The sequence below is a fragment of the Rhinoraja longicauda genome, chromosome 30 (genome assembly GCF_053455715.1).
Source record: "Rhinoraja longicauda isolate Sanriku21f chromosome 30, sRhiLon1.1, whole genome shotgun sequence".
Taxonomy (NCBI): Eukaryota; Metazoa; Chordata; class Chondrichthyes; order Rajiformes; family Arhynchobatidae; genus Rhinoraja; species Rhinoraja longicauda.
In genome coordinates, this window is record NC_135982.1 from 10458611 (window position 1) to 10483587 (window position 24977).

Below are 24977 nucleotides of genomic sequence, written 5' to 3' on the forward strand. Positions count from 1 at the left end.
TGATTAGTGATGTTCTGAGATGGATGCTACTTGAACTAAGGTTTCTGCCTTTCAGAGAAGTGGAGAAACACTGTAACACCCCTCTCTCTGGTTAAAAACTTAGATTGAAAGCAGAACCTTTAACCCACAACTTAAGTCTGCACTGCTGTACCTTGTTTAAAAAGATCATGTTAAGCATTATGCATTATGAGATGATTTACTGAGTGTTACAAACTTCAGTTGTAGTTCTAAATTTTAGTTAATTTAATTTGTTTATAAGTTGAAGTCCTAATATGTTATAAGGTATAAAACGTAAGTCAGCAAATTACCAAGAGTGGTCTGAAACTATTCCTAATGTGGTTGTGCAATGGCAAGTTACAACAGAGTAAATATTGCCCCTAAGATGGACACAAAAAGTTGGAGTAACTCAGCGGGTCAGGCAGCATCTCTGGAGAAAAAGAATAGGTGACGTTTTGGACCAAGACTCTTCTTCAAACTGCAGACCCTTCTCGACCCAAAACCTGTTCCGTTTCTCCAGAGATGCTGCCTGACCCACTGAGTTACTCCAGCTTTTTGTGTCTATCTTCGGTGTAGACCAGCACCTGCAGTTCCTTCCGACACGAATATTGCCCCTATGGTGACTTTTTTCGTCTTTATTTCTATTTTTTGAAATAACACTAAGATTTTTGCCGTTAGAATATAGTTGTAACTTAAGTGATTCTCATAATTCTTGTTACATGCGTTACCTAAATTCAAATAAAATTCCATTCACAAACACAATGCCCTCTGCATTGAATGTTTGTGGTGCAATGAAGTCTAAATATACCAACATAAATGAGAAGAGCAAAATGGCAGTTAAGATATGTAAAGTAAATATAATTTATGTCTTTTAGTGGAAGTGTGAGTCAATCTTTCACAGAAATTTTCTTGGGGCATAAATGAACTTCACATTATTTACGGCTTTAGTGATGCGGCTTAATCATCTATTAATTGTCTCTCATTATATGAGAGATTATAGCTTTCGTTCTCCCTGTCTGGGATCAGGAGTTGTCAGTGAAAGGGGGATTACTGAATTAATTGTTGTTTCTTTAATTTAGAATGAAAATCCTTACGTTGAAATATTGCATATAATTACTGTCAAATTATGTGAAAAATCTTTAATTGCGCCAATATATATCTCATACAGTGCCGTGACATTGTTTGGTATTTCCCCCAGCGGACTAAACATTTACTTCTCCAATTCTTCATCTACATACTGTCTCTTCATAAATTCCAGGAGCAGAATTAGCCATTTGACCTATCAAGTCTGCTCTACAATGTAGAGTCCAACCCTGTGTTTTGCAAGAAATCATTCGGGTGTCAGAGGTTATCCCTTTCAACCCCATTCTCCTGCCATCGCCCCAGAACCCCTGACACACTTATGATTTCTTGTAAAATACAGGGTTAGTCTCTGCATGTGCGCTAAGAACACCTGGTTTAAACTCTCTACCACTTGCTTGACCTCTCTATCTTGCAGAATTGTCTGACTTCTAGCCCGTCAGTCTGTCTGGATAGGCGGAATATCTTCCCAAGTAAATGTGGGATAAAACCAAAGCTGTTTACTTTGGTCAGCGGTAGAAACTCTGATCCCCAGACATCGATTCTATTCCTCTACTTGGTAACTGTGTGATGCTAAACCATGTTTTTTTGCAACTTTGGTGAATATGACGCAGAACTGAGCCACTGATATGGATCAACCAATTGTTTAAACCATCTATTTCCACTTCGGTAACAATTTCCTTATTCCATCCGGCTTACCTTAATTGATGCTATAAATCCCATCTGGATCAAGCAAAGCTAATACATTTTTGACTGTTCCATGACACACCTGACGATTCTCACATCTCTCATCTTCCACAGAGTTGAGGTCAAATGAAACACAATGCCTACACACTGGCTTACATTTTCCCATTCACCCACCTATGCTCACTAATCCATATTGAATCTTGGTTAAGCAGCAGCTCGATTTTAAAATGCTCATCTGTACTGTCTCAATGTCTGCCATCTCTTGAAACTCTTCAATCTTTACAATTGTCTGAGTTAGCTACACTTCTCCAATTTTGCCTCTTAGCGTTCCTCATTTGAATCACTCCACGGTTTAGCTGATCAGCTGTGTGTTTAACTGATGAACTGCAAAGACCACTCACCAACACTTTTAAGACATTCTTTGTAACTTTTCTTGGGCTAAATGCATCTTAAAAACATATATATCTAGTTTACTTTGAAGTGAACTCCCTTGAAGTGCTCTATTTTAACAGCTATTTTAATTTAATTTTAACATAGGATAATTTGCAGGGTATAAAGTAAATTTACATTCACAAATGTGAGATAAAATTTACTTTTGTGGGGTTTAAGTTTGATTAAATATATTTTAAAAGTTGGGGTTGGAATTTACCTTTGCACATACCGTAGTGGTATTTAGCATTTACGATTAAATATAGAAATGAGCTGAATCTGTCGAGAGACCCTGAGACTGCATTTCTTCATAATGTTCCTTCGATTGTGAGACTTGCATTACATGTGTTGGTGCTCTCCCTTTCATGGACCGTTATTAGTAGAAATGACTGGATGTAATGTGTCTATTTTACAGAAAGAAGGTGAATCATTAAGTATGCTAATTCTGAGGTGATTTCGGTATCTTTTCTAAATTTGTTAAAGAATAATTTTAGGGAAGTAAGTGAGTGAAGAAAAAGATGCACATGACCAGTTCTTGCTTTTAATTTCAAAAAGAAGAACATGGAGACAAATAATTTAAAAACTGCTTAATAGGGTGGCACGGTTCGATCCTGACTGTGGGTGCTGTCTGTACGGAGTTTGTACGTTCTCCCCGTGACCGCATGGGTTTTCTAGGGGTGCTCTGGTTTCCTCCCACACCCCGAAGATGTACAGGTTTGTAGGTTAATTGGCTTTGGTAAAATTGTAAATTGTCCCTACTATATAGGAATAGTGCGAGTGTACAGGATGATTGCTGATTGGTGTTGACCCGGTGGACTGAAGGGCCTATTCTGTGTTGTATCTTCAAATTAAACTAAACTAAATACTGGTTCAAAATAACAGTGTTTAAATATATTACCAACTCTGCAACTACTATATTGATAATTTAATTGACTCATCCTCACTCACCACATTCAAAACATCACTGAAGTCTCACCTCTTCAGCACTGCCTTCAACCACTGAAGGTCACCTCACCTTCTGTCTCCTTTCTCTGTTCGTTTACTTATTTATCTATTTATTCACTTCTCTATGTTCTAGAAATCCCTGTAAAGCGTCTTTGAGTGTTTGAAAAGCGCTATATAAATGTAATGCATTATTATTATTATTATTAATTGTTTTCTCTTCTGTGTAATGCCTATCCAGCTGGTATCATTTATTAACATTAAGAAGTTTGGATTTCATATAATTCAAAAAAATATGCCAATGGGCTGAATGCGTTGGTCATGATGAAATGAAAATGACATTAATGTACGACTGTTGTGTCTTACAACAAAGATAAACAGTGAGCTAAAAAGGAAGTGATGTGTTATTGATGGATAAGAATGTATTTTTATCACATAGATCCAATATTTAGCAGAGGGGGCGGGATGGCTCTGGTGGTAAGGAATGAAATTCAGTCTCTTGCGAGGGGTGAATCAGATGTAGAGTCATTGTGGACAGAACTGAGAAATTGTACGGGTAAAAAGACTAATGGGAGTTATCTACAGGCCCCCAAACAATAGCCTGGAGATAAGTTGCATCAGGAGTTAAAATTAGCATGTAACAAAGGCAATGCTATGGTGGTTATAGAAGATTTTAACATGCAAGTAAACTGGGAAAATCAGGTTGATACTGGACCCCAAGAAAGGGAGTTTGTAGAGTGCCTCCGAGATGGATTCTTAGAGCAGCTTCTACTGGAGCCTACCAGGGAGAAGGCAATTCTGGATTTAGTGTTGTGTAATGAACCAGATTTGATAAGGGAACTCAAGGTAAAGGAACCATTAGGAAGTAGTAACCATAACATGATAAGTTTTACTCTGCCATTTGAGAGGGAGAAGGTAAAATTGGAAGTGTCAGTATTGCAGTTGAACAAAGGGGACTATGTTAGCATGAGGGAGGAGCAAGGACAGTATAAAAATAAAAGACATATAACGTAGCAAAGATAAGCGGGAAGCCAGAAGATTGGGGAACTTTTAAAGATCAACAGAAGGTAACTAAAAAGGCAATACCGGGAGAAAAGATGAAGTATGAAGGCAAGCTAGCCAAGGATATAAAGGAGGATAGTAAAAACTTTTTTAGGTATGTGAGGAGAAAAAAATAGTTAAGACAAATTTGGGTCCCTTGAAGACAGAAACAGGTGAATTTATTATGGGGATCAAGGAAATGGAAGATGAATTGAACAGCTACTTTGGTTCTGTTTTCACTAAGGAAGACACAAACAATCTCCCAGATATACGAGGGGACAGAGGCCTAGGGTGACGGAGGAACTGAAGGAAATTCACATTAGTCAGGACTGGGTGTTGGGTAGACTGATGGAACTAAAGGCTGATAAATCCCCAGGGTCTGATGGTCTGCATCCCAGGGTACGAATGGCCTACTCCTGCACCTATTGTCTATGTATCTATGTAAAAGAAATAGGTGACGTTTCTGGTTGAGACCCTTCTTCAGACACCTATTTGTGTTCTCCAGAAATTCTGCCTGAACAACTGAGTTACTCCAGCACGTTGTGTCCTTTTATCTTCTACAATGCCTTTTTAATCCTAAGAGGACTTGATGGGTGAGATGTTTTCATTAGTCGCAGTCTCAAAAAACGAGAGTGGTGCATCTTTGGAATTTTCTGGATTATTAGAAGTATTTAAAATAGAGCTGTATTAATATTTGATTGAAGGGAGACTAAAATGCTGAAGTAACTCAGCGGGACAGGCAGCATCTCTGGAAAGAAAGAATGGGTGGCGTTTCGAGACCCTTCTTCAGACTAAATATTTGATTAATTGAGAAATAGAGAGATATGAAGAAATGGTTCAGAAGAGGAATTGAGGCCAGCATAGATCAGCTGAGATCATATTGAATGGTGGAGCAGGCTTGTAGTGTTTCATGGCCTACTCCTACACCTGTCGGCTTATGTTCTGGTGTATGTTGGGAAGGAAGTTTGCAGCCCCTGGTTGATCTATATTTCAATCCAGACTCTCAATAATATTTTGTTGAAATCTTTCTTATTCATGCAAATCAATGAGATGAAATAGAATTTATAATTTGAATAAAACAGGCATGCCATCTGAAATTCACTTAACTTCAGGATTTGGACTTTTCAAAAGCAAACCTAGATTGGTTAAATAGAAATTTGTAGTAAATCTAGGAGCGATGTCCACAGATGAACTAAACAACAGCCATTGCTGCATTCACAGAACCTTGACTTTCACTCGATATTCACCCATCAACCTTGACTTTTCCATCATCATTAAAAATGTAGAGTGGGACCTCTCAGGAAACAAAGCGGTCACCTCTGTGTGGAGCCACAGGAGATGAGCAAGGTCCTTAATGAGTATTTCCTCTCTGTATTTACCGAGGAGAAAGACAGTAGGACGGAGGAACTTGGAGCAGTCAATGGAAATGTCTTGAGAGCAGTCAGTGTTACTGAAGGTACTGTTGTGTATGAAGGTCGACAAATCTCCAGGGCCTGAACAGATATATCCGAGGACATTGCGGGAAACTAGAGAGGAAATTGCTGGAGCCCTAGTTGAAATTTACAAATCATCCTTAAATACAGGAGAGGTGCCGGAAGACTGGAGGGTGGCAAATGTTGTGCCTCTTTTCAAGAAGGGCTGCAGGAAAAATGATGGGAACTATAGGCCGGTGAGCTTAACATCTGTAGTTGGAAAGTTACTTGAGAGTATTCTGAGAGATAGGTTATACACACATTTGGATGGGCAAGGGCTGATTAGGGACAGTCAGCATGGTTTTGTACGTGGGAGGTCGTGTCTCACAATCTGATTGATTTTTTTGAAGACGTGACCAAAAAGGTCGATGAGGGCAGAGCTGTAGATGTTGTGTACATGAATTTCAGTAAGGCATTCGATAAGATTCTGCATGGTAGGCTGCTCTGGAAGGTTAGATCGCATGGGATCCAAGGAGAGATTTTTAAAAAATATGTTTTTAGAGATACAGCGCAGAAACAGGCCCTTCGGCCCACTGGGTCCGCGCTGCCCAACGATCCCCGCACACTAACACTATCCTACACCCACTAGGGACAATTTTTACATTTGCCCAGCCAATTAACCTACATACCTGTACGTCTTTGGAGTGTGGGAGGAAACCGAAGATCTCGGAGAAAACTCACACAGGTCACGGGGAGAACGTACAAACTCCGCACAGACGGCGCCCGTAGTCAGGATCGAACCTGAGTCTCCGGTGCTGCATTCGCTGTAAGGCAGCAAGTCTACCGCTGCGCCACTGGATAGCTGAATGGATAGCAAATTGGCTCCTTGGAAGGAAGCAAAGGTTGATGGTGGAAGGTTGCTTCTCGGACTGGAGGCCTGTGACTAATGGTGTGCCTCAGGGTTCGGTGCTGGGCCCGTTGCTGTTTGTTATCTACATCAATGATTTGGATGAGAACATACAGGGCAAGATTAGCAAGTTTGCTGATGATACAAAAGTGAGTGGTTTTGCAGATAGTGAAGATGGTTGTGAAAGATTGCAGCAGGATCTGGATCGATTGACCAGGTGGGCATAGGAATGGAATTTAATGATGGAATTTAATACAGAGAAGTGTGAGGTGTTGCATTTTGGGACGTCGAATCAGGACAGGACCTACACAGTAAATAGTAGGCCTCTGGGTAGTGTTGTAGAGCAGAGGGATGTAGGAGTATAGGTGCATGGTTCCTTGAACGCCGAGTTGCAGGTGGATAAAGTGGTCAAGAAGGCTTTTGGCACTTTGGCCTTCATCAGTCAGAGTATTGAGTATAAAAGTTGGGAGGTCATGTTGCAATTGTATAAGGCATTGGTGAGACCGCATTTAAAATATTGTGTTTAGTTCTAGGTACCATATTATTGGAAAGATATTGTCAAGCTTGAAAGGGTTCAGAAAAGATTTATGAGGATGTTGCCAGGACTAGAGGGTGCGAGCAACATGGAGAGGTTGAGTAAGCTGGGTCTCTATTCCATGGAGCACAGGAAGATGAGGGGGGATCTTATAGAGGTGTACTAAATCATGAATAAATTGAGTAGATGCACAATCTCTTGCCCAGAGTAGAGGAATCGAGGCCAGAGGACATGGGTTCAAGGTGAAGGGGAAAAGATTTAATAGGAATCTGAGGGGTAACTTTTTCACACAAAGGGTGCCAGAGGAGGTAGTTGAGACTAGGACTATCCTGTCGTTTAAGAAACAGACAGGTGCATGGATAGGACAGGTTTGGAGGGATATGGACCAAGTGCATATAAGTGGAACTAGTGTAACTGGGACATTGTTGGCCGGTGTGGGAAAGTTGGGACGAATCACTGTATCACTCTGTGACTCTATGACCAGGAACTGCAGATGCTGTTTAAAAAAAAAAAAGATGCAAGTTCCTGGAGTAACTGAGTGGGTCAGGGAGCATTTTTGCAGAACATGGATAGATGACGTTTCGGATCGAGACCCTTCAGACTGATTGTGGTGATGGGCGGGAACAGAAGCTGGAAGACGAGATGGGGCGAGACAAAGCCTGGAGAGTGATAGCGGGATATAGGTGAAGCGGGGTGGGGAGGAGGCTGGTTTGATAGGCAAATGGTGTGAGATCAGAATAGCAAAAGTGCAAATTATGAAGCTAGAGAAAGGAATATAGGTGGAAGGGGCGAAATGGGTGAGAGTCCAAGTGGGGCACAGGAAAGGGAGGGTTGTTTATAAAAAATATTGGAGAATTTAATGCTCATACCCTTAGCTTATAAGCTACCCAAGAGGAATATCAGCTACCCAAGTGGAATACCACCAGTTTGCAAGTGGTTTCACTCTGGCAATTGAGGAGGCCCAGGACATAAAAGTCAGTGTGGGAATGGGGAGTTAAAACAGTTAACATCTGAGACATCCAGCAGGCCTCAGCGAACCGAGTGTAAGTGTTCATTGAATGTATTGTTTTGCCAATGTATAAGAGGCCACATTGGGAACACAGGTTGCAGTAATGAAATTAGAGGAGGTTAGTATGAACCTCTGTCTCAACTGGGATGAGGTTGGAGCAGTTCACGTGAATCTCAGAAGCAAAGCGATAACATGGTCTGAGGACAGTGCACTTCATTGTCTATCACCGAGACTGGTATCAATATTCACTGAGCTGCCTGAGCCCCGAAGGACGTAGTTGTCAATACATATGCCTGCTATGATTAACTATGTAGCAGTATGAATGTAGGAGTGAGTCTTGCAGTTGGCTGGGCATATCAATATTATGCCTGATTGATGGAGTATTCAAGAGACAGTTATGTACAGCTCTTCGGGCTATAGAAATCAAGGGATATGGGGAGATAGCAGGAACGGGGTTCTGATTTTGGATGATCAGCCATGATCACATTGATTGGCGGTGCTGGCTCGAAGGGCCGATTTGCCTACTCCTACACCTATTTTCTATGTTTTTATATTGCTGTTCAGTGTAACTATGTGGGTGTATAGTTAAAAGCAGGATGTGAGATTGATTATGCATTGAAGAGGAATGAGATATAATAACATATTTACTAACCTTGACCATATGCATGAGGTTTGATAAATTTTTGACCTTGCTGATAAGCTTGGATTTACCAAGGGATCGTCAGAGATGTTTTATTCTTGCTGTGTTTTCACACAGTATTTTTATAGAGCAATTAATCATTGACTGTATCAGATGAGGAAAGGGTGACAATTTTTCTTCCCAGCAGGATGTTGATGAACCATTTGGATATTTAATCCATTAATTTAACAGTCATTACTGAGACTAGCATATATTTTTTAATTCTAGATGATTTAATTATCTGAAAATAAAATCTGCAGCTAATTCAGTGATTTAAGTGCAAGGCAACCATAATTGTGTTATGGCCAATATGTGCATCACTTTTGTCCTTTAATTCAAGTACAAGGACAGTACAGTGGTGCAGTTGGTTGAGCTGCTGTCTCACAGCACCAGGCACCCAGGTTCTATCCTGACCTCCAGAGCCATCTGTGTGGAGTTTGCCCGTTCCCCATGTGACCGTGTGGGTTTCCTCCAAGTGTTCTGGTTTCAATCGGGTATTCTGGTTTCCTCCCACATCCCAAAGACATGTGGCTTTGAAAGTTAATTGTCCTCTGTAAAACTGCCTCTAATGTGTAGGGACTGGGATAACAAAGAAATAATACGAATGGGTGATCGATGGCTGATGTGGACTTGTTGGGCTGAAGAAGTTAGATAGAACTCTGGGGGCTAGTGGAAACAAGGGATATGGGGAGAAGTTGGGCACAGGTTACTGATTGCGGATGATCAGCCATGATCACAATGAATGTTGGTGCTGGCTTGAAGGGCCGAATGGCCTCCTCCTGCACCTATTTTCTATGTTTCTATGAAACTGTTTCCACGCTGTATCTTCAAACTAAGCTAAACTGCATCAAATTCTTGGGAATTGTCCATTTTGTACAATGTCTGCATTTTCAATAGGACCCACAAAACGTTTCTTTTATAATTGCCTGTGTCTGGTGCAGGCTTACAGTGAGATTTACAACAGTTCTGATTGAAGCAAACAGAATCAAGGAATTTCAAACTTCAGGGAAACCAGGTTGTGGCATTAGTTGAGTCACTGGATGTGCTTCCACAGTTTTCCATTTTTAGAATGTTATAGGTTAATTCCTCTCTGAATGTGCACATGGTGCAGGTTCTACTCATCTATATGACCCGTGAAGCAGAAATGAAAAGTCATACATAGAGGACCAGTGACTAATGCCTCATCGTGGCAATATCATGACCTCTCCTCTGACTGTGACCAGATCGTATCATCCTGCTGTTCATCAATGGGCGGTGCATTGGTAGAGTTGCTGCCTTACAGCGTCAGGAACCTGGGTTCGATCCTGAATACGGGTGTTGTCTGTATGGAGTTTGTATGTTCTCTGGGTGCTCCAGTTTCCTCCCATACTCCAAAGATGTGCAGGTTTGTAAGTTAATTGGGTTTGGTTAAATTGTCCCTAGCATGCAGGACAGTGCAGTGTGCGGTGATCGCTGGTCGGCACAGACTCGGTGGCCTGTTTCCGCGCTGTATCTCTAAAGTCTAAATCAGCATGGGGAGCTACGTATATCCGTTTGGAGACTCAGAGCAAGGACGTTTGTTGTCGCCATGAAAAGACCTGGTGGGTGGATTCTGAACAGCAACTCTTGAGTCTGCCTTGGTCAGGTGCACCATTTCAGCAGCAAACATTCCAGATAAGAGCTGTGCCACAAAATAACATCTCCACATGTGTCTCCCTAGCACCTAAGTCGTATAACAGCGACTTTACAGCGAATGCAGCGCCGGAGACTCAGGTTCGATCCTGACTACGGGTGCTGCACTGTAAGGAGTTTGTACGTTCTCCCCGTGACCTGCGTGGGTTTTCTCCGAGATCTTCGGTTTCCTCCCACACTCCAAAGACGTACAGGTATGTAGGTTAATTGGCTGGGTAAATGTAAAAATTGTCCCTAGTGGGTGTAGGATAGTGTTAATGTACGGGGATCGCTGGGCGGCACGAACTTGGAGGGCCGAAAAGGCCAGTTTCCGGCTGTATATATATGATATGATATGATAAGTGTTAATTTACCAAGTATAGTGCTCAAAGGTGAGAGGTTGAATTTTTGGAAAAATGGTTTTCAGTCTAGAATTGCCGCCAGTGGCTTGCATCCATTCCAGTTATTTTGGTCAGGATAAATATAAGATTTTCTATCTCATGTTCCCTATTAGAGATGGACTAAGAATCATGTCCTTTTTGGGTTTACTTTGACTTTGAGAATACTGTCCTGTTTTTTGACCCTGCCTCGTTGAGCACTTATTAATCCATTCATTAATCATTGAGGAGCAGCCACCTTTCTTCATGTTTTCTATTCTGCATACACCTTGCGTTTCATGAAGAATACAATTTTGGTACAGAGGTCCTTGCACAAACCTGGTGCAGAAAAATGTGTCTTTTCCAGAGCTCTAGTGATGTAGAATTGCCATTCCATTTTATTTAAATCTTTATTGTGTTTTTGACAAGAACTTCAGCTTTCTGAAGTGATCATTGTATATTTTAAATGGGCAACTATAAAAAAAAATGTCCTTCTTTCTCTGACATAACCAGTATTTCTGAAGCTCTGTAGTAAACTCTTCCTTTAAGTATTTTTGATATGTGCAATAATCTGGGCTTTCTACATTTGATGCTGGCAAGTTTAGATTAGATTAGAGAGACAGCCCTTCGGCCCAGGCTCAGTGCCGTCCCACGTTCACCCCATACACGAGCACTATCCTATGCACTAGGCACAATTTACAATTTTGCCAAACCCAATTAACTTACAAACATATACATCTTTGGGAGGAAATTGGAGCACCCGGAGGAAACTCACATGGTCACGGGAAGAACGTACAAACTCTGTACCGACAGCACCCGTAGTCAGGATTGAACCTGGGTCTCTGGCACTGTGAGGCAGCAACTCGACCACTGCACCACTGTGTTACCCAATGTCATGGAGGGTTTGCAAAATGGGAGTTTGCAAGTTTCATACTAATTGATTTATTCTGGCTTTTGTTAGGTTTGTGCAGTTATTTCGTCCTTTTTACAATTATTTACACATTTTACTTCAGTTTACAACCTCTGGTGTGCCAAATGCTGGTGGACTTAGTTTGACAAAGTTCTGTTATACAAACCATGGATGCTTTAAAAACATTAAAACATATAAAATTATTAAGGGGTTTGGACACGTTAGAGGCAGGAAACATATTCCCAATGTTGGGGGAGTCCAGAACCAAGGGCCACAGTTTAAGAATAAGGGGTAGGCTATTTAGAACGGAGATGAGGAAAAACTTTTTCAGTCAGAGTTGTAAATCTGTGGAATTCTCTGCCTCAGAAGGCGGTGGAGGCCAATTCTCTGAGTACTTTTAAGAGAGAGCTAGATAGAGCTCTTCAGGATAGCGGAGTCAGGGGGTATGGGGAGAAGGCAGGAATGGGGTACTGATTGGGAATGATCAGCCATGATCACATTGAATGGTGGTGCTGGCTCGAAGGGCCGAATGGCCTACTCCTGCACCTATTGTCTATTGTCTATTAAAAGGCATTCCCTTTAGGGTGCAGTGGCATAAACAACAGGACAGGCTGGTAAAAAGGAAAGTGAAGCAGAATGTTTAGGGATGAAGTATATCAAAAGATCAGTAAGGAGTAGTATCTGAGATGTGAGCAATTCAGTAATGAAGTCTTCACTGCAATCTGCTACTTGTTCCAGCCACAATTGCAACCTTGAAGAAGAAAGCCTATGGCCTTGTCAAATGCTGACATCACCTTAGTCCTTTTATGCATCAGGATACTCTGGCGATATTTATCTTATGATGAAACTTACATTATTACATTATTAATGCACTGTACATGAAGAGAGTGCAGCGTTGTTGAAAGATCATAAACTTACCAACATTCAATGGAAAATGCGAGCCCTGCACATTTTTACTATTGTCAACACTTGGCAAATTCGATTAGATCTAGGCTCGTTCATAAGCAAGCTTTTCATCAAATTCTATCATTCTAATGTAATATTATAATTATATTCCAATGTAACTGAAGGAATAAGCAAAGCCCCCAAAAAAGATCTTGACTTGCATTTGAAGTGGTTGTGTTTTAGAAATTCAATTCTCTCTTGCTAGGTGTAAAGACTGCTCAGTGGAAATATGCAATGACCCAGTTTTATTTAATGGAAACCTGACAACTTGTCAGAGATGCTTGCAATTTATTGCTGAATTTAGTTTCTGGTGAATGAAACATTGGATGAGTTTTGGGTGGAAAATATGGTTAGCCACAAAGTGCAGTAAAAGCAAATGTGAAGATGTGATAATTGATTTCTGATGTGCTTTGTATCTGATGTAAAGAGATATAGTTGCTCCGAGCATTATACAGATTAAATACATGACATTTATAATTGATTCCTTCAAAACACATAACTATTTAAAATCATTAAATGGGATTTTGAGCAAAGAAGTGAAGGTGCAATAACTTGCATCACAGTTCTTCATGAAAAATAGGCTCTATATTTGACGAGTAATTCTTGTATATTATTCAACATTATGATTTTAGAATATTATTCTTGAAAATTGTGAATTATCAATTGAATTACCATTGGATGCCAAATACCAAGCGGTGATGTCTTCATCAATTCCCAGTTGTGGTTACAGTTCACACTTAGAAAGTGAAGGCTTTATTCCAACTTGGTTAATAGCTCTTTAAAATGTTAATTATAAACTGTGAAAGTGTCAAGTATGTTTGGATGGTTTTTGGTAAACATTTTAATCATTCTCTGCAATGAACAGTGTTAATGATAATGGTGACATGTTTCTGAAAACCGTTTTTGCAGTATGCAAATATGTTAAGCACAGAAAACATTGGAGAGCGAAAAATGCAAGGCTGACAGCACTGAATAAAGCAAAAGCAATGGAGCCAGACAATATTTTGAAGTGCTGAAGATTTGTGCTCTAGAATTAGATGTACTGCCAACCCAAGCAGATCCAGTGCAGAAATTACCAGAAATAATCAGTCAGGCAAGCATGATGCTACAAAATACTGTTATTTCAGAACAACAACAATGTTATCGACCCCACAATGTGGAAAATTGCACAAGCATGTCTTGTTCAGAAAACGCAGAACAAATACAATCTAGCTCATTTTAACCTATTATTCTATCACCCAACAAAGAAATGGATCATGTCTTTAATAGTATTATCGTGGAGAGGTCTGACCACGCATCCTTGCAAATCAGCATAATTAATCTGTGATATTGTCTGTGATAATCATTTGCAACGTCTTCTGATTTTATTTTCCACGGGTCTGTCATATTTTTAGTTTCCATGGTCTGCCATATTTTTTGCTTTTACGTTAAAATGATTACATGAGCGAATGACGAATATTACAAATCCAAGCTGAGCTAACAATAGACTGCCCTTTTTAATAATGATTATCACTGAAATAATTGACAGCAGTAATTACTGTTAATAACTATTATCGGTGAATACGGAATATGGAAAGTGGACTCATTCAATATGTGCTGATTTGCTGTATCCATTGAGCAGCAACAGCTTACATTTATTTAGTAGTTTTAAAGCAATTTTAACTTGGTCAAGCATCCTCAGGCACTCCAAACACAAAATCTGAAAACAAGGCACAAAACTTGGGACTATTTAAGAATTGGCTTGAAGGAGGGAAGGAAATTAAAGAGGAGGAAAGGTTAACTGATGAATTGCAGAATTATTCAAATTATAGAATCAGAAAATGTTATGGCCTTTGACCCATGTGGCAATGGTGTTCAAAAATGGACTTGGGTTAATCTCACACCCTAGTTCTTTGTCCAATCACTTTCCAGGTAAAAACTGCTTTTAAATGTGTTGAGAATTTTTACCTCTGCACTGTTTCAGAGAATGAGTTCCAAACTCTCGCCACCGGCTGAGATAGTTTTGTTTTATTCTAAACTTCTTTCTAATCATTCTTTGTGCACGCTGGTTAATAGTTAATGATTATCATAAGAATATCCTAGATAGTGCAGCCTTTTTCCCAGAGTGCAAATGTCAATGACTAGACGGACATTTTTAAGGTGAGAGGGACAAAATTTAAAGCAAGATTTTAATTTTTTTCACACAGAGGGTGGTGGGCGCCGGGAACATGTTGCTCGGGGTGGTGGTGAAAGCAGATACGATAATGGCATTTAAGAGGCACATGGATATGCCTAGTAGTGCAGGGAATGGAGAGATATCGATCCCTTGCAGGCTGAGGAGACATAGTGGGCCGAAGGCCCTGTTGCTGTGCTGTTCTATGACTACTTTAAAAGAATACTAGACCAAGTGGACCCGTTGGGCCCAAACCACTCCTGCATTGGTGCAGCACTCTCTCTTCCCCCCCTCCCCCTCCCCTTCCCCTCCCCCTTCCCCTCCCCTCCTCCTCCCTCCTCCCCCCTCCGTCCACCCCCCTCCCTCCTCCTCCCCCCACCCTCCACCCCCCTCTCCTCCCCCTCCCCCTCCACCTCCCTCACCTTCCCCCTCCCACTCCATCTCCCTCAACACCCTTATCCTCCCCCTCCCTCCCTCCACCCTCCCTCCCTAGGAGATAGATTTAAACTTTAAAATGTGAATAACTAAAAATATAACACCGATTTCAATGAAACTTCTTCCATTAGCATCAAAGGGGCAACTGTGAGTAAGGAGGGCCTAAAACTGTCGCGCTATCATGTACCGTTTTGACTGTAGTTCAGGAACAAACAAACAAACAAACAAATGAGAGTTTTAATATATAGATATCACAATGAAATTCTGAAGTCTTAAACAGTAGTTTGCACAATGAAAAGACCATGATGTTTCACTTCTCTAACAGAGTATCCAAAATCAATAGAACGATTCTTCAGGTGCTATTATAATGTTCTTTAGTATTAAAGAAGCATTCTTCCCTTGCTGAGTTTTAGATTGTTTAATGAAAACTATTTATTGCCAGTGATTTAATGAAAAAAGATGATAGAATTATCAGTCGACAGATTATCTCTTATTTTCTGAGCATTTAAAGGCTTTGTTTATTTGTTTTGCACAGGTGGTTCCATCCCAATATAACAGGGATTGAAGCAGAACAGCTCTTATTATGTCGAGGAGTTCATGGGAGTTTCCTCGCTCGGCCCAGCAAAAGCAACCCGGGAGACTTCACTTTATCAATTAGGTAAGACAAGATTAGCAGAAATTTACTAAGAAACAAAAGGACAAATGTTATATGGGCTAGCCAAGTTAATGGCTGAGAATTTGATTCCTAATTTTCTGTGTTCTTTATTGGTATCTCCTATCTACATTTGAGTATACTGTTGAGTAAGTAAGTATATTATAACTAGAGCTTTATCACATAAGGCAAAAATGAAAAAGGTCATAAGTGATAGGAGCAGAATTAGGCCATTCGGCTCATCAAGTCTACACCACCATTCAAACATGGCTGATCTATTTCTCCCTCCAAACCTCATTCTCCTGCCTTCTCCCCATAACCTTTGACACCCATAATAATCAATAACCTATCTATCTCTGCCTTAAAATTATCCATTGACTTGGCCTCCACAGCCTTCTGTGGCAAAGAATTCCACAGATTCACCACCCTTACTATTGATATGAAGTCATGGGATGCAATGGTAGATTGGAAAATGGAAAAGGATCAGGATCATATTCAGGTATGGGAGTGGAAGAGTTGAGAGCATGGGTGAGCTTTTTAAATGCATGGCAATAAACGGATTCCTACTACTGTGCAATGTATTCAGTCATGTAAAATAGCAAAATTTACCTTTTTAGTAGATGGTCTGGGATTTATTGCCTCTCGGCAAGCAGTCTTGTAGGAGCGCATTCAACATTTGTCTTTTTTGTGTGAATGTGGAAAAGTGCAAACATACTGGTTCCAGGCACCTCTTCATTTCACCATCATATACTTGTAGCCAAATTTCATTTCCACTTCTTGGCTGTCATGCTCAATGTTTAATGGGTAAATAGGGTCAATAACTACACTGAGCAAACTCTAAGTTTAGTCTGCTAATAATTTATTGGGGAAATGGCCATAGTTGTTTACCCTTTATTATGACAACAAAAGTCCTTACTGCAGAATTGTCCTCTTAACTTTCTGAATTCATGTCAGCGATTAATGTCAAAAGTATTGGCACTTCCATTCATAGTCTGTGCAATTTATGTATGTGTCACAACAGAATTGAACTTGTTTGGTGTATTTTTCATGGTACAACAGGCATTTGAAAATAAAAATTAAGAGACATATAAAGCAGATCTCCAAAACTTTCACTGTCCTGCGTTATGCCAGAAAGTCAGAATTCCCCAAGAAATTTAATAAACAGGCACAAGAAGTTTCAATAAGAACAATTGTCGAATCAGGCAAATAACAAAATGTTCTTTAGAACTTATTAGATTTTGCAGGTAGCAGAGCACTTTAAGCAACAGGATCTGTTTAATGCAGTGGGCTATGCTGGACTAGGCAAGCTTCAGTTTGTGTAATTCTTGTTCTTGAAGGCGATTGAAATGCATTAGGGCACCCAAACTCCACCAAGTCCCTGCACTGCTGATTGCATGGGAAATCTTCATGAAAAGCCACAGGTGCAAAGCCTGCTTGTGCAGCATGCATTTTTTGGATGCTACAGCTGTAGGTGCATGTTTCTGTCAAATGTTACATCTAACAGCATTGGACAAGGGTGTTAGTGCAAGCACAGCCAACACCCACAAGAAGAATGTACAGTAGGCAAATTACAATGTCATTCTGCATCGCACACAGATTTGACACCAGTCTCTGCTATTTTTGTATTCAACTCTGCGGGGGATTGACCAGTGAGGTTCACCACCTGTGGTCACGTACAGCCAGGCGCGTGACCGAGGACGATGCATTATGCTGGTAAATATCTTGAATTCTAGCAACATCAAGTTGCAGATGGAAAAAGGAAGCAAAGGTAGAAGGTGTCTAGGTAGGTGCAGGAAACAATGCTATTGAAGCCTATTTGGCTATAACTGGCTGGATAAGAATGAAATTAGGTAAGCAATCGGGGCAGCACGGTGGCGCAGCAGTAGAGTTGTTGCCTTACAGCACCAAAGACGCAGGTATGATTTGACTACAGGTGCTGTCTGTACGGAGTTTGTATGTTCTCCCCGTGACTCCCTGGGTGTTCCGGTTTCTTCCCACATTTCAAAGACATATGGGTTTATAGATTAAAGATTGTAAATTGTTCCTCGTGTGTAGGATAGTGCTAGTGTACAGGGATTGCTGGTCGGCACGGAGCCAGTGCGTCGAAGGGTCTGTTTCCATGCTGTATTTCTAAATTAAAAAACTAAACTAAACTAATCCAAGTAGGTGATGGTGGAAAAATGTTGCTGGAGAAGAGCATGGCCAGCAAAGGCTGCTGACAAGTCAAGATGGATAAGGAGAGATAAGCTACCCCTGTCAAAGCTACATAATCACTCCTGAAGTTTCATGAAACATTTTTATGCAATACATTTGAGATCAGTGTTAGGACTTAATGGTCTGAAGAAGGGTCTCGACCCAAAACGTCACCCATTCCTTCTCTCCAGAGATGCTGCCTGACCCACTGAGTTGCTCCAACATTTTGTATCTACCCAGGATTTAATGGGGTTATGATGATTTAATTGATCTCAATCACCTTCGAGAATAACAATTACACTTGAACACAAATTGAGGTTTGCTTACTCCAGTTAGCCTGAATTTAATAGATCTTGTTGCTCAAAGCATTCTGCTGCCTCAAATCTAATGTTAGAGCGAACATTACCTGAATTGGCAACGGTTGCTAATTGTCTTTTTGTATCTATTTTATTAAACTTCATGACATGTCTTTTGAAACATTACAACTACTGTTTCAGTGCTATGGTATTGTCGAAAATGTCTTTAGGAATGCTTCAGACTAAGAGTTCCATTAAAGATGAGTGTTGTTGCATTTAAACAGGGAGCGTGTTAAGATTATATAAATTAATGTGTACTGCCTAATTCCTGGCTTGCCTGTGAAATTAACACACAGTGTGAACTATGCACAGGGAAGCAATCTTAATACCAGGAGCATGGGGTTGGCAATTATTTCAGTTTGCGAGTAATTTAGAGCAGAAATTACTTAATTCCCTAGGACTTCAGTTACAAATTGTTCAGCTAATCTTAGTGAGCTGAACACTGTCTTGCATTACTGCTTCAGCAATGTCTTGCAGGTCTTCAACATGAATAAGAGGAAAGAGGTAAAAAGGCTAGGACAACTTTCTGGAGGGTACCAATGATGGAGGGGCAGTAAGACATCTAACATCAACTGTTAACATCAATGTAACATCAACTGTTAACATCAACTAACATCAATGTAACATCAACTGAGACTAAGATTTTTGAAGTTTGTAGTGACAGATCTCAGGTGCTTCTGCAGGATGTTATACAGTGCATGCCCACAGAGATGAGGTGTAGGTTTAGGTGTATTATTGTCACTTGTACCAAGATACACAAAAATACTATCAAGCCAAATGCAAGTACAAAAGGTAGAGCAAAGAGAAACATACCAGAGTGCAGAATATAGTTTCTCAGCTTGGTAGCATACCTAAACGAAGATTAAAGAGACTAATGTTAGTACAGCTCGAAATAGCGATAGATTTACAAGTCAAAAAGAAATTTAAAAGTGTGGACCAATTGTATTGGATGATAATGGATCCAACCCTGGGACCAGCATGCAAAGAGTTGCCATGCCCACGTGCCATCATGGTATAAGGTGGGAGTTACTGTCACCCAGTATCTAGCTTTGGGACTCTAGTAGGTGGTGAGTGATTTGGAGCAAGTAACTCACATCTGTTTTTGCAGAATTACTCATTTTCTCAACTCAAGGAGAGGAGAATTCATCTCATGCCCGGGCATCAGGCAATGCTGATATGAGAATTAAGTATCATTTTCCTCAAATACATATACATATAACCGAAATAGGTTTTTAACCACTCGGGTGACAGTGACAGAATTCAATAAATAGGTTAAATTAATGTTTAAAAACAGGAATGGTAGGGTAGGTGAGCTGCTGCAGTATGTGGGCACGGATGGTAAACATCTGGATCCATGGGTGACCACATCTTTAGGAATTGTTTGCAATGTAAGGAACTTTAGTTCAGAGTTGAAGAGCTAAAGTCTAAAGTTCAGACCATGCACTGTATTGGGAGGGGAAATTTTATTTGGTCACTTTATGACAGGATATTGACATATCCATTAGATGAACCACTGCAGAATCCATTGGTCACAAGGGGCAGGATAATGTGACTCCAAAGAAGCAGGTGTGGGGATTCAGAAGATAGTGTTAGATGGGCAATAGATGCCAGCCACTTATATAGATGAGAAGAGCACCTGGCAAGGTGGAAAGATACTAAAACCCATTGTTAGGCAAGTGATAAAAGGGCATTTAAAAAATATATAATAAAGTGGGTCCTGTCAACACAAACTTATGAAAAATAAATAATTTTTGACAAATCTTGATTTTTCAAAAACTTGTAAGTGGCAGGGTGGATACGCATGAGTAAATTGATGCGGTTTATTTGGACTTTCAGAAGGGCTTTGATAAGATGTGATATAAGTCATAAGAGCAGAATTAGGACATTCAGCCCATCGAGTCTACTCCACCATTCAAGCATGTTTGAACTCTCTTTCCCTCTCAACCCCATTCTCCTGCCTTCTCCCCATAGCCTTCAAGAGATTATTAAACAAAATTAGATCAATAATGTGAGTAACGTATTGACATGAACAGAAAATATTGATTGGCTACAAAGGTGTCAATTTTGGAAAAGGAACTGTAACCAGCGGGTTGTGTGTGGATTAGTGCTGGGATTCCAACTGCGTGGCTGTGGCAGAAGGGATGTGGTGGCCCATGCAGATCTGATCAAGTCTGGATCCAGCCAGCAGCCACCGCGAGCAAGTTAGAGCCCGGTGGCCAAAGTGACTGACGAGGACACGTTTGAGCCGGCGGCTGACGAGAACGAAGACACAACGGCCTTGTACAGGGGAAGCTCAGCCCTTGTACTTTGGACTGTTATGTTTTCTGGGTTTTTTTTCCTATTTTTTGAAACTGAGCCAAAATTGAGGCGACTGCATTTTGTGTTTGTTCAAAAGAATCTCACTGCTGTGCATGCGTGACAATAAAGAACCAATGAACTGGTCAAAATCTATATGGTGCTTTGGATGAGGGGATCAAGTGTGTTTAATCCAAGTTTGATAATGATACAAAACTACAATTTGGTGTGGATGTGGGCTGCATAGAGGATGCAGAAGGCTCCAGGGAGTGTGTAGATAGACTAAGTGAATGTGAAAGCACGTGGCAGGTGGAATAAAATGTGAGGTCACCCATTTTGGTTACAAAAGGCAGGTTTTTTTTCATATTTCAGATACAGCACGGAAACAGGCCTTTTCGGCCCACCAAGTCCGCGCCGCCCAGCGATCCCCGCACACTAACACTATCCTACACACACTAGGGACAATTTTGTTTTTTTTACATTTACCCAGTCAATTAACCTACATACCTGTACGTCTTTGGAGTGTGGGAGGAAACCGAAGATCTCGGAGAAAACCCACGCAGGTCACGGGGAGAACGTACAAACTCCTTACAGTACAGCACCCGTAGTCAGGATCGAACCTGAGTCTCCGGCGCTGCATTCGCTGTAAAGCAGCAACTCTACCGCTGCGCTACCGTGCCGCCCGGTGAATGGTGAAGGATTGAAAAATGGTAATTTAGTTCAGAGATAGTTTAATTAGGAAGCTGGCCCTTATGCCCACTGAGTCCGAGCCGACCAGCGATCTCTGTACACGAGCATTATCCTACACACTAGGGACAATTTACAATCTTTTACCGAAGCCAATCAACATAAGCCTGTACATTGCTGAAGTGTGGGAGGAAACTGGAGCACCTGGGGAAAACCCACACGGTCATGGGGAGAACATAAACTCTGTACAGACAGTGCCCCAGGTGTCGTAGAGGACCTGGTATGTATGCACACAATTGACAGAATGTATAAAGCCCTAAATGGACACTCCCCCCCCTACATTAAAAATCTTCTAACCCCCCTCTCTAACTCCAGGTCCCTCAGGTCTGCCGACTTGGGGCTACTCACTATCCCGCGGTCTAGGCTTAAGCTCAGGGGTGACCGCGCCTTTGCGGTTGCAGCTCCTAGACTGTGGAACAGCATCCCTCTCCCCATCAGAATTGCCCCCTCCATCGACTCCTTTAAGTCCAGGCTCAAAACCTATTTCTACTCCCTAGCGTTTGAGGCTCATTGAGGAGGCGCTGTGAACTGTTTGCGTGCTACTGTATGTTTCTTTTTTTTTTTTTCCATTGGAACCTAATCAGATGTACAGCACTTTGGTCAACGTGGGTTGTTTTTAAATGTGCTATACAAATAAAATTGACTTGACTTGACTTGACTTGACTTAAATTACAGGTACGGCAAAAGAATTGGGAAGACCAAAAGTCCATTGATTGTTACTGTAGGATTTAATTGCAATTATGTGGAGGCTGAGTGAGGCTGCATTTGGCGTAATGCATATAGGTCGTCTTCCTGGTTAAATACAGGTATAAATACTTGTGATAAAGGGACCGCAGTGAGGGTCACCACATTTATTTTTGGAATGGAGAGTTTGTCATGTGAGGAAAAATAATTAGCACACTGCGCTTTCTCGGGTTCAGAAGAATTGAAACATACAAATTTCTTCAGGGGCTTTGTGGTAGATGCAGAATCTGTACTTTCCCTAGGCGGGGTCTCATCTCAAAATAAGGAGTCAGCCATTCAGAACAAAAATGTGAAGAAATGTTTTCACCCAGAGGACTAACGACTCGATTACTAAGTAGATTGAAGATGGAGATCTATAAATGTTTCATTATTAAGGGGATCAAGGGATATGTGGTTAATACAGAACGCGGTGCTGAGATTAAATATCAACCATAATCTTATTGAACGGTGGAGCTGGCATCACGGGTCCAATTCCCCACTCCTGCTTCTATTTTGTACGTTCTTGCGTTGACAGCTATTCATCTGAAACTACCTGCCTTATCACTGCCTTCCATAAATGAACCCACATCTCCACTGAGGAATTCTGTGTTTCAAAAGTCAAGATTTTTTTGAAATATCAGTTGCCGTTACATTAAAATCTCTCTGCCCTTTGCTGTTGTAGAGTAGCAGTCATCTTCCACCTGAGCGTAGGAGATGCCACAAGATACACTCCATAATGCAGCTGGCGTGATCAATCGATTTCCTTCCTGTGTGAAACTCACATGGCTAAACTGATACGACACTCAACAAAACGATTATAAGCTTCACATCTGAACAGTCGGCAGAGCTATTTTGAACATCCTGCATCTTATAAGAACGCCATTCCTTTCTATCAATTTTTCTATTTTCAGTACATTCGTTATGGTGATGACACGTTCCTCTTTAGTGATTATGTCATGTCCTCTTTTTTCACAACCATGGGTTCCCTCCACCAAAGCTGGCAGGATCCATTTCCAGCACTAATGGATACGCTCATGCTTTCTTCTCTCTCCAAGAACAATGGGGTTTCCCTTATCTTCATCTTGGGTGACACATTGACCCTGCACCAATCGCTGCGATCTCACAGTTCCAGTGATCCGGGTTCAATCCTGATTTCCCATGTTTTCGTATGTTCTTTCTGTAACCATTTAGGTTTTCACTTGTTGCTCTGGTTTCCTCCCACTTTTATAAGCATGCTAGTGACTGTAAATCATGTCTCGTGGGTGGGTGGATGGGAGAATCACATGGTCAATGAGTTGAATGGCCTCCTGCTGCATCTGAAAAGGTGAGATGTGAGAAACCTCCATCTTTAATGGATCATTCTTGATCATTTCTGCCATCTCCAATGCAATGGTATCCCAATAAGTCTTTAAATACTTTCTCCTATACATTCTCTTTAGGATATTCTTGTTCACTCCTGCCTGTCAACTACTGCCTGCGGCCCTTCCCATTGTATCTCCAGATTCAATTGCAGGAGATTACACATCCTGCCTTTTTATCTCATCCTTTGATACTATGCAGAGCAGAAACATGTTCTGGGCGTAACAGTGATTTACATATCCTTCTTCCAGTTTAGTATACTCTATTCATTGCTCACAGTGTAATTTGCTCCACATTGAGGAAACCGAACAACGTACAAGATTGGGAATGGCTGCTGCGTTCGGACTACAAGCATTGACCCTGAGCTTCTATTTGTCTGTCACCTTCCCCAACGCATTCACCATTTGATTTCCCTGTCTCAGCCTATACACCGTAATTGAAATGTAATAAATAAGTTAGAGGAACAACACCTGATTATGCATATTTCAGCCTTCAGGATGAAACATTAGATTAGCCTTTGGAGATAGAAGAGACTGCAGATGAGCAAAAAACAAAGTGCCAGAAGAACTCAATGGGTCAGGTAGCATCTGTAAAGGGAAATCTTGAAGTGTCCTGTCCTAGAATGTCTACTTTCCATTTCCCTCCATAGATGCTGCCTGAAAGGCAGAGTTGCTCCAGCAGCTTGTTTTTCCACTCAAAGCCTGCAACCTTTGTTTCTCGCAGTTCAAACGTGTAATTTTTAAACTCCTCCTTTCTGCCAGTAAGTTCACACAGTTTCACATTTCATATATACAACTTTTCCAGGCCTACTTTTTGTTATTCAGTAATACCTTTACCACTTATTTCACCCGGCTTCAATGTTTCTTTTGTCATTTAATCTCTCTTGCCCTCCAAATGCTTTTTATTTGTTATCTCCCCTTTCTTTGCATCATTAAACATGCTACACTTCGAACTTTTTAGTTTTGATGAAAGATCATGGTGAGCGGCACGGTGGAGCAGTGGTAGAATTGCTGCCTTACAGCGCCAGGTACCAAGGTTCGATCTTGACAACGCATGCTGTCTGTACGGAATTTGTACATTCTCCTCGTGACCTGCATGGGTTTCCTCCCGGATCCCCGGTTTCCTCCCATACTCCAAAGACGTACAGGTTTGTAGGATAATTAGCTCGGTATTGTTGTAAATTATCCTCAATGTGTATAGGATAGTGTTAGTGTACGGAGATCGTTGTATGGCGCAGACGCGGTGGGCCGAAGTGCCGGCTTCCGCGCTGTACCTCTAAGCTAAATTAAACTAAACTAAAATCATTGACCTGAAATGTTTCTACCCTTGCGGATACAGTGTGACCTGTTGTATGTGTTTCATTTTCCCTTCAGTGGCTGGTAGAAGACAATGGGAAGGTGGAAAATAAATTCATGTGGCCTGAAGTTAAAGTCTGATTTATCTAATCGTACATCCTCTCCATTCT

The 24977-nt window shown here is 41.0% G+C and overlaps 1 protein-coding gene across 3 annotated transcripts in view; it reads left to right on the top strand.

Annotated features, from left to right (window-relative positions):
* The window catches only part of ptpn11b (protein tyrosine phosphatase non-receptor type 11b), a 101291-nt gene that overhangs the window by 18884 nt on the left and 57430 nt on the right, over positions 1-24977 (top strand). For all 3 annotated transcript variants that reach the window (XR_013549162.1, XM_078425218.1, XM_078425219.1), the window contains exon 2: positions 15723-15845. Coding sequence is in view for 2 of the 3 variants with exons in the window: in XM_078425218.1 (XP_078281344.1) it covers positions 15723-15845 (123 nt within the window). In the remaining variant the exon portion in view is untranslated. The remainder of the gene's footprint in view (positions 1-15722; positions 15846-24977) is intronic.